We start from the raw sequence: 10,912 nt of genomic DNA, 5'->3' as shown, positions 1-10,912 counted from the left end.
TCGATTTCGTTTTAATTACGAGAGAAAACTTCACCTCTACTTTCGTTCGCGTGCTAACGTTGAACATAAATATTATTAATTTTAATGGACCATTCATCAATTTCACGGCGATCGAACGTTATCTTTGAACTAATTTAAATAACAGGTGTAAACGTATTGCACAAGTTAACGAAAACTGTTTACGTATAGTAGGAGGTGGTGACGTGCCGTCTTGCCCAACCACTCATTAAAATATTTGCACAACTTAGATTATTTGATAGCAACTGGTGTATCGGTGTATTGGTTCAATTAGCAAAAATTTAGGAATCTTTCGGTCTTTATCGGAAAGCAGGTCAAGATTAAAATGATTAACGAATATATAGTAAACTTGGCTTGTAACGAGCAACTAGTTATTCTAAGGATATTTTTATTTTTATATTATAAAAGCGTACAAGGAAAAAGTTTTCTTATTAATAACTTTAGCACGATTAGCAAATATACACTTTGCTGTGTCTATATATTATGCTGAGAATTTTTTAATAGTAGTAATGTTCATGTATTGTGTTGTGTATGTTCACTTGCATAATATATGCAATTACGAGTATAATTTGAAAGTGTGATAAAAGATTATAAAATGATTCACATTACGTAATCAATAGAGTCAGTGTTTAAACAAATCAAAGACATTTTTAAGGATTTAGTTTCGTATAATTTTCTTTTAACAAATTTTATCAATAGAAAACTGTATAATTAACAATGTAGCGTCTTAACAGATATTTCAAAATTATTCGCGATGTAGGTAATATTTTACATATACTTTGGAATGTTCATATAAACAATCTCATATGAATCGACACAGGACTCCACACCATCACAACACATAGGCAATTTACGGACTCGGAAGCTGGCAAGGCGGAATATACAAAATATACGTCAAACATCAAATTGCCACAGGAATGGTAGAACGGTCTAGAATAAAACGATGCCGGCTTCACAGCTTCCGACCGAGCTGTCATCAGCCCAGGAACTAATTTACTATTTTTTTAACCACTCTTCCAGTACGACCTTACAGAGAAATGTACAGAGAAATATACAACAAAAAATACGGACACCTCACCATAGAGTTCATTGATACAATCAAAATTTAATCGAAATGACAACAGATGATTTCGAATCTAGATACATAGATGAGACGGGTCACACTGCAAGAGTGGGTTTTATACACCATCCAATGTTTTACGATTTTTACAAGAAGGGAGATTCATAATGAGATTACAAAAGGGAATACAATGATACGCGAGGCCGTGCTTAGCAAGGTTTAATGGATGCAACCGTTAATTAGTTATTAGGCGAGTTGGATGCGGTTCATCGTAGTTTTAACTAAATAAAGCAGTCAATAAATAAACGTTCATAAATATCTAATAAATACCTACACGGGCTATATTTACAGAAGCCTTCTCGTTTCGGGCACGTTTTAGCCTTCCAACGAATATAATACAGCTCTATCCCAGTGGGATATCAGGTATAAATTAAAAAATAAAGTAAAGCTGCCGGCTTAACACTCGTATTACAAAATAATACTGACACCAGTAAAATACGCTATCCGCGGGATGGAATGTGCGGGCGGCGGCGGGCGGCGTAGGAACTGCGCCGCTGCTGCTGCGCGCCGGGAGAGCAGCGGGAGGCCTGCCCGGCCGCCGGCCCTCTAGAGACTTCCTAACAGGGCTCAGCCCTGGACTTCAACGGGACACTTGTGAGCTATACGTACATCCGTGCCCCTGGAGTGCCGGGCTGTCCCGGAATCACTCCTTACATGGGGGCCCACATCCTAAACATTTGCTACATTACAAAACAATAACATGCATTGGAGCCGAAGACACCAACAGAAACATATTAAAGCCCGCCCCGGGACAAAGCGTACTGGCTCCGTTTACATCAGTTTTCCAATGAGAACTCCAATAAGAATATTCTGATCTTACATGAAACCAAAACGGAGTTCAGCCACTTTGCCCCGGGAGGGCAGGCACCCGTATCCAACGATACTTTGCCAATAATATAACATAACAGCCCTACTTGAAGCGAGTAGCATTAGGTACATGGCGGTCACTCATCTGACGAGTCCGATACACTGAACACCAACAAATAATACAGATTACAATCCACGAGAGAACTTCGAGGGACTGGAAATTTCACATGCGCCGCTGCGCCTTCCGACCGTCTCGGATCCGGTATATACAAAAGAAATTGCTTCCAAATAAATTATAAGCTTTGTAAAATAATTATCACATAAATTTTTCTTACATCTCCCGTAGCATCCACATAACTTACAACATAATCTAACTATATGTACACAAATACAGTATGAACAGTGAACAGTCCGTGGCACTAGAGCGCAGGCTGGTGGGGCTGGCGGGGCTGGTGCGGCGGCTGCGGCTGGTGCGGCGGCTGCGCGGCCAGGCGCACGCGCGCGCGCGGCGCCGCCACCGCCACCAGCTGCACGTGGCCGCGCTCCTCCTGCGGCGGCGCCTTGCCGCGCCGGTGCAGCCGCACCCACGCCCCGAAGCAGACTAGAATCGCGAGGAACACCGCCACCGTCACGCCGCCCGCGATCGACGCCGTCTCCATCATCAGTTGCCGGCTCGTCAGCACGTACGAGTCGTCCAGGTCCTTGAACTCGCACCTCTGCCCCACGAACCCGCTGCGGCACTCGCAGTTGTAGATGGGGCTGTCCGAGATCACCACCGTGAAGCACACGCCGCCGTTGAGGCAGTAGTACTCCGAGTAGTCGCGCTCGCACTTGAACGTGGGGAAGGTGACGTTGAGGCGCGGCTGCGGCTGCGGCTGCGGCGGCGGGCGCTGCGGGCGCGCGGGCCGCGCCGGCCGCTTCGAGATGGAGCTCGAGCAGGCGCCCGCCAGCGCCCAGGCCGTCGACACCACCGCCCACCACACTACCAACGACTGCATTGTCGCGCTCGCCGCTCGCGGTATGTACACGATTTTGACATTGGACGGTGACTTATACGAAATCCGAGAGGCGATGACATGACCGCTTTCGAATTTCGAACTCGAACCCTTCGCTCGCATCCGCGTCGGCGGGCCGCCCAGACATGTTTCCTGTGTCAACTTTTTTTACGTCGACGATCACTCGCTCATGACGGAGGCGCGGTTTCTACGAGCGCCCGAGATATCGCATCGATCCCTCCGCGGGCATGTCGAAAGTGAAACACTCGACCGAACCGTACACTCTGCTCGTGGCTTGCGATTATTCACGGAGCACATACACACAATGTCCCGTTGGAAACGATACACACAAAATGGTGCTGAGCGAAACAGACTCGCACTGCGCTCGCCGAGTTGTCTGAACGCGACTGACGGAAGGCGTCTACTGCATCCGCCATCTGCCGACGGGAATGAATGCGGTGAACTCGCCGTGTCGCGCTAGTGTGCGCGTACACACGCACAATACGTCTGTTTGTACGTCAAAAATTTACAGGTGTGCGTACTTAATTTAGATGTGTGAGTAAACCTTTTTTCTTTTGTGGGGACAAAGAGATTAAAAAAAATCTCTTTGGTATGGGATTATACAGGCATTAAATACTACCTCCCTTCTCGTAGCGACTTTGAACCTAAATGCGTGGAGGTAACTTGCCACAAAAAGTTTTACTATTGTTTACATAAATAATTCAGTTCTTCTTCATAAACAACATTTTATTAACTTTAGAAAACTAGTACAGTGTATTTTATTTATACTTATAGTGTAGATCTATTTTGATATCATTTATTATTATTTTTCAATCGGTTCTTCTGGAGAATTGCTGTAATTCTTTACTTTATAAACTTTTTATAATGAGAAATAGAAACAATATTCATGCCTTACAAAAATTAAAATAAAGGCCAAATAAATGTTAATAAATTTCAATTTTCCATATTATAAAGAAGTAATTTAATTTAAATATTATTCATTTGAAAATATGCAATAATTTTATTTAAAAACATGTAATATTTTATACCGAACGCACCTGTTACAGATACAAAAAGTTTAACATCTCTGACAGATGTCTGCAATGTCAATGTCAAATACACGGAATACACCTTTGGCCTTGTAATTCTGTTGTTTATATTTTTCAGTTTCTCACATGAAGCAAGTTCTAATAAATAAGTATGTAAAGTGTTTAGTTATTTGTGTATTTTAAGATAAGAAATTAGTAAAACATGTCAGAATCGAAGTCTAAGTCGTTAAATCTCAACCCTTCACCGACGTTGCAATGCAAAGATTTACACGAATATTTAAAAAGCCGTTCCCCTCAGTTCTTGGAGACATTGTACAACTATCCTACGATATGTTTAGCTGTTTATCGGTAAGGACTTCATTATTTATATTTGGAATATTATAAATATATAGTCGTATCAAAGTTAAATTAAATTTGATCTTGCGAGGTTATATTTTGGTTAAACTTGTAGGGTCAGTGATGTTAATGTTAGTATACTGTTGTCTATAGCTATACTATCACAATTTAATGTAACTAAATATTGTGTACACCTACCGGTAGTTACATTGATGATGCGTTCTAACATCTTCCTTGATAGTGGCAATGTATCAGTGACCAGACCAAATCTATGTAAGATTCCTATACAATTAAGAGGTGACAATAACTGAACATCAAGTAAGTTTGCATTTAATGTGTAAAGATTAGTCTAATAGCAAAAAGAAATGTCTACACTTCTAATGACTATTTGTAATAACTACCTATTTGTAATTTAAACTTAGGGCTTTACATAGGCCTAGCCAGCCATTACTTATTAAAATTCATACATTACATAGTTAAGTGGTCGTTCAAGTATTACGTAACGCAATTTTTTCTTGTAAAACGTTACGATGCGTTACAGGGGCGGGAGGGGGTCTTCCGTAATACACAACTTTTTAGCGAGTTTAGGGTAAAAATTGACACTTGAGTGTTACATAACGTTAGGGGGGGGGGGTATAGAAAAACGTTACGGTGCGTTACAAGGGGGGGAGGGGGTGTCAAAAATCTTCAAAAATTGCGTTACGTAATACTTGAACGGCCCCTAAATTGTGAACATATATTTTTCTTGTTCCAGGGAGTTGCCAGAATTGGCTAGGCACTTTGTGATTCGTCTGCTGTTTGTGGAGCAGCCGGTGCCGCAGGCCGTCGTGGCCTCCTGGGTCACACAGACCCATGCTAAGTATGACACTTCAATGAAATTATGTGTATTTATTTTGTGTAGGTACAGACCTACACATTAACTAATTGTTGGTTAAAAAAATTAGGGTTCTGTGCCCAAATCCTATTACTAAGCCTCCGCTGTCTTTTCGTCTGTGTTTATCTGTTTATTAACCGTAATAGATATACAGTTACAGTTTTACAGAGTATTTGTAACGGTGCTGGCTACAGCGTATTTGTTGCTTAGGAATGAATATAAATGAAAATTTGGTGGTATTATTTCATGTGCAAGTTCGACTTGGCTAATTATCTGCACAACTATAAATAAATAAATGATTTTGAGACTACTTTGGTATGTAAAAACAGTATTATAGTTATTATGACATATGTTTTGTTTTTCAGGGAACAGAGTAAAGCATGTGAAGCCCTATCAGAGTTGTCGGTGTGGCAGGAGGCTCCCATCCCAGGAGGTCTGCCGGGATGGATGCTTGCACAATCCTTCAAGAAGAATCTTAAAGTTGCACTCCTTGGAGGGTAGGTGTTAAAAACTTTTTAAAAACTACAAAAATATAAGTGAAATTATTACAGAAGATAAATTGTATGGAATTTGTCATTGTTAGTCATATCCATTATTAAGTGTATTATATCATTACGTAGTGGTGTGGTGTGAAGTAGTCCTTATACTTGATGGTGTGAGTTCTTAACACTGTAATTGGGGCTATGTTGGTAGTCACCAAGAAATAATTGCTCTGGCATTATTTTTCTTCTAACCTATCTTTCCAAGATCATGATATTGCATAATTTTGTTAACTCACGAGCCTTTTTTTCCTCAACCAGTAACTAGCACTACACCATACATGAAGTGATTTTGGAGGGACAAACATTCTTAACTTAGCCCAAACTGTGGATATAATAACAAAAAGATTTCAGGGGTTTTCAAACCACAAACTCCCTCTGGCAACGGCCACTATCATATAGCTGTATTGAGAATTGCTTAACATGTCAGGAAACTAATCCCTTTTATTCCAGGGGTCGCCCGTGGAGCATGTCTTCCTCCCTAGAGCCAGACGGCAAGGCGCGCGACGTTGCCTTCCTGGACGCGTACGCGCTGGAGCGCTGGGAGTGCGTGCTGCACTACATGGTGGGCAGCGCCCAGACCGAGGGCATCAGTGCTGACGCAGTGCGGATACTGCTGCATGCTGGTCTCATGACTAGGTAGGCTGTGTAGATTGCACCTACAATGCTTATGACGAGCAGAACAGCTAATAGTATTCTGAGAGTTATGATTATTTGACTCTTTGATAGACATACCCTTAGAATAAGAAACAAAGCAAAGAATTGGAGATAAAAAAATACAAGACAAACAAAAAAAATGTTTTAATTTGGGTAGGCCATTAGAATGAGAAATTATTATATGGCTGTAGGCCATAATCTAACTAACTACAGATAAGTATCCAAAACTTTTTTCCCTTAACATAAATATGATTTTTATATGCACATGAATACATACATATATATACACTAAAGATTTAAGATAAAAAAATTACAACCAACTGTTAGAGGTGAAATTTACTACAGAATATGTTTACGAATTCTTATACTTTGAACTTCTGTTTCCAGAGATGCAGACGATGGGTCCGCCGTCATCACGCGCGCCGGCTTCCAGTTTCTACTTCTCAGTACTGCCAAGCAAGTATGATCATAACACTGTAATTATAGTTATTCAATATTTCAATACTTGTAAAGATGGTAGAAATGTTTGATTCCATGGTGGTGGTCCGTTGGCGTACTTGCATACCGCCATACCTGCATTAATTACAGCAATTTTTACAATACTGTCTTAGTGTGATGGATATGATATGGCAGAAATGCTTATACAAAATATTCCAACTTAGTTTTCAAGGGTGCTATGATGACGAACCTCAGTACTCTAATCTTGTTTATCAGGTGCACTGCATGCACACTAGCCACTTGAATGTCATAAAAAAATAGTCACAGAGATTGTGTTGTGGTAGGTGTGGCTGTTCCTGCAACATTACCTGCACACGGCGGAGAAGCGCAGCCTCAGCGCCGCGGAATGCCTCGCCTTCCTCTACCAGCTCAGCTTCAGCACACTCGGGAAGGTAACAACACACCATACCTCATATTTGTTCATTGATACTTTTTATATGTTAACTTAAAAATAAAATATATGCAGCGCGACATACTGATAATCTTAAAAATAAAAAAAAAGTTTGCAAAGGTATGTGAACTCTACCAAGACGCACTTGTCCAGCGCGGTGGACTATGGCCTAATCCTTCTCATTCTGAGAGGAGACCCGTGTCCAGCAGTGGAATAATAATGGGTTGATGATGATGATGATGATGATTGTACGTTAACTTATATGTTAAGCAAGCTCTGTGAATTAATATTCCTTTTTTTAATGTGATATACCTTTTGTTTTAGGATTACAGTACAGAAGGCATGAGCAACAACATGCTTGTATTTCTGCAGCATCTCAGGGAATTCGGACTGGTGTATCAGAGAAAGGTAAATTCATATATTTTGCATCCCCAGTATTTATTTAATTAATCATGTAATTTACGAGTAGACTTAAATTGTTAGTTTTGTAACTAAATTAGTCCAAGAATGGATTGGAGGTTCAGGAAGAGTAAAAGATTTATGTTTACTTCTAAAAGTAAAACGATGTTAAAATAGTTAAAGAAAAAAATAGTGTCTCTGCCATGCTACACCCTTTAAAATTGAGTAATACCATTTCTTATAAAGGAAAAACGGGTTTGGCAATGATAGTGTTGCGATGTTTATCTTTATATATATATATTTTTTTTATGTGCGTGTGTATGTCACTGAACTCCTCCTAAACGACTGGACTGATTTTGATGAAATTTGTTAAGGGTGTTCAAGGGGACTTGAGAATGGTTTAGATTCACAATTTAGTCCGTGGGAAAAGGTTTTTTTAATTAATTTTTAATTAGTAAGTAGTCGTTGATTTTGGAATGTTTCACATTGGATTGCGGGCGAAACCGCGGGCACCACTAGTGAAATTATAATAGTATTGATGTTCTCAGCGCAAGGCGGGGCGGTTCTACCCGACGCGGCTGGCGCTGAACATCACGTGCGTGCGCGACGGCGCGGCGCCGCTGCCCGCGCGCCGCCAGCCCGGATACATCCTCGTCGAGACCAACTACCGCGTGTACGCCTACACGCAGACCGCGCTGCAGGTCGCGCTGCTCGGCCTCTTCGCCGAGCTCGTGTACAGGTGAGGGGCGACTACACCCTTTGGATCTTGTTATCCCGCTTTTAAATCACTCAATATTTAGTATAATATAGAATAGTTATAAAATTGGTCAAGGTTAATGGTGGCTGTCTATGCATTTTTCATTGCCGCCAACATAATAACCGCGACGAAGAGTGGGAGGAAACGACGCGCGGCCATCTTAGCGATGATATTCATTCGAAAAAAGTAACAGCCTAAACTACATCGTAATTTGTCTTATAAGAAATAAAAACTCATGTCAAATAGTTATAGTATTAGAAAAATATTCAAAATCAGACGAGAAAAGGTGCTTCAGCGAAATCTTCATCAAAACAAGTAAGATCCTAAACAGTGGCTTTCACAGTGTATGAAATTGAAACCTAGTTAGTGAAACAGGTAAAATGTGCTAAAGCTTAGCAAGGTCAATGAAAATCAAGCAATCTTATGAGTGGATCTAGCACATCTATAGCTTTATAAGTTGGCACATCTCAAATGGAAAGGCACCTTAAGACCAGCTGCTCCACTGTTTGACATATTCCACTTCGAAAAGTCTAAAGCGTACTCCATTCTTGCCACTTCAATGTAGATTATGTAACCTTTTCAAAATCTTTTATTTAGTAGTTTTACTCAGTGACGTTTTAAAGTGGCCCATGAAGCTTATACGTCGAATTGATAGATTTTATACATGGGTGTTGTGTGTGTGTCCAGGTTCCCGAACCTGGTGGTGGGCGTGCTGACGCGGGAGTCGGTGCGGCAAGCGCTGCGCGGCGGCATCTCCGCGCAGCAGATCATACACTACCTCGAGCTGCACTCACACCCGCAGGTAACGTGGAGGGGATTCGTTACATCCAATGAAGACCACAGTAAATTAGAAAGGGAGAAATTTAACAGTAGTAGTAGTAGAAGTATTTAGTATTTATAGTCTGTTTAGGTGAAGAAATTTTGTTAAATTCAAAATGTATCTAACTGTGACAAGGACAGGAGTGAAGAACGCAAGAAATTTGTGAAACGTAATTTATGGATGGTCCCTTGGCACTGTTATAACCAAACAATATAAAGTCATCAAATTGTCTCTGTGCAGATGTTGAAGACTGATTCGGGCGGGATTCGCTCGACGTCGGTGTTACCGCCCACCGTGCTGGATCAGATCCGCCTATGGGAGAGCGAGCGGAATCGGTTCACCTACACCGAGGGAGTAGTTTACAACCAGTTTCTCTCACAGGTTAGTACATTTGGACTAACATCTGTATATATGATAGTATATATTTTTTAATTGAACATACATAAAACGCGCGTGTGTACGCTCAAACACGCGAGCAATTTTGAAAATAGTATGAGGTGCGCTGCAGAGGCGCGCGCGTACGACGGGCGGCGGCGCCCGATCGTATCCTGTTCTTCAAACTTAGCTTAGCGCCGCAAATACATATATAGTGTTGCACTCGATGGATGCTCGCGGCTCGTTGGGCGGGCCTAAGGGCCCCACGCATGGCCTTCACCCACACAACACAGTTATGCTATCAATATAAGTGCTTTACGTTTATTGTATGTTGTAATACAGCGTTTGACATTAAAGAAAATAGTTTTTTTTTAAGTTGTATGATATTGTAATTTTTTGTTGATGGTGCAGGCGGACTTCGTGGTGCTGCGGGACTACGCGCGGCAGCAGGGCGCGCTGACGTGGCAGAGCGAGCGCGCGCGCACCATGGTGGTGACGCGCGCCGGCCACGACGACATCAAGCGCTTCTGGAAGCGCCACTCCGCGCACGCCAAGAAGGGCACACCCTCCGGCGCGCTCTAGGGCCCTCGCCCCCTCCGCCGCGCCGCCAGTGGCACTGCGCACTACACATGACAGTAAGGCGCGCTGACGTAGCAAAGGACGGCCTCCAACGCGCTCTAGCGGCCCTTTACGCTCCCTAGGCTGCGAGCCGCTAGTGTTGTTTATATACGCTCAACGCATTATCGGTATATAACACTCGTTTTTGATGGTATGTGAAATAACTTATCAATATACGAATCGCCAAAGTAATTATAATACAAGCAAGCTGCAAAGACTTGGCAAGAGGAAAGCCTTTATAACAGTTGTAGTTCATGTAATTAAAATAAGTTTTATATTTCTTGCGGTATTGTTTTCCTCAATATACAAATAACATGTGAAATTTGTAAATGTAATTGACTATTAATATTGTAAATAAATAAGTTTTTCTACTATTTCGCTTCATTTTATTTTTAATCGAATTAAAATTATTTATTATTATTAAATTAAGAAAAAATAAGAACACTTAAACATGGGACTTCATAAAAAATACAAAAGTTAAACAAATGTTAATGCACGTAATTTTAAGAGCATCGGGCTCTTGTCCATGGAGCCACGAATCTGTTCCTCACGTTCTAGACACACATCACATCACCTAGTTTTGCGATACAGTATGCGAGCAGCCGAACGTTGTTCAATACCGTAAAAAAACTCGTCACACGTACGTTTCTATGGCGCTG

At 41.5% G+C, this 10,912-nt stretch overlaps 2 protein-coding genes across 2 annotated transcripts; one reads left to right on the top strand and one right to left on the bottom strand.

Annotated features, from left to right (window-relative positions):
- Positions 1–665: 665 nt before the first annotated feature.
- LOC140752120 (uncharacterized) lies at positions 666–3,444 on the bottom strand. Its single transcript, XM_073086299.1, has one exon. The coding sequence runs from the start codon at positions 3,061–3,063 to the stop codon at positions 2,365–2,367; it is 699 nt and encodes a 232-aa protein (XP_072942400.1). The 5' UTR covers positions 3,064–3,444; the 3' UTR covers positions 666–2,364.
- A 621-nt stretch (positions 3,445–4,065) lies between these two features.
- On the top strand, positions 4,066–10,624 carry mrn (general transcription factor IIH subunit 4 marionette). Its single transcript, XM_073086298.1, has 11 exons — positions 4,066–4,337; positions 5,080–5,184; positions 5,565–5,696; positions 6,192–6,377; positions 6,783–6,855; positions 7,178–7,285; positions 7,609–7,692; positions 8,232–8,422; positions 9,128–9,242; positions 9,501–9,641; positions 10,047–10,624. Exons 1-11 carry the CDS (start codon positions 4,192–4,194, stop codon positions 10,215–10,217), a joined length of 1,452 nt encoding a protein of 483 aa, XP_072942399.1. The 5' UTR covers positions 4,066–4,191; the 3' UTR covers positions 10,218–10,624.
- Positions 10,625–10,912: the final 288 nt, after the last annotated feature.

The sequence above is a fragment of the Epargyreus clarus genome, unplaced genomic scaffold (genome assembly GCF_041222505.1).
Source record: "Epargyreus clarus isolate Ecla_fem2 unplaced genomic scaffold, WU_Ecla_fem_2.2 ptg000024l, whole genome shotgun sequence".
Lineage (NCBI taxonomy): Eukaryota > Metazoa > Arthropoda > Insecta > Lepidoptera > Hesperiidae > Epargyreus > Epargyreus clarus.
Note: the sequence above shows the minus strand (reverse complement) of the source record. Positions and strands in the feature narration are given on the sequence as shown.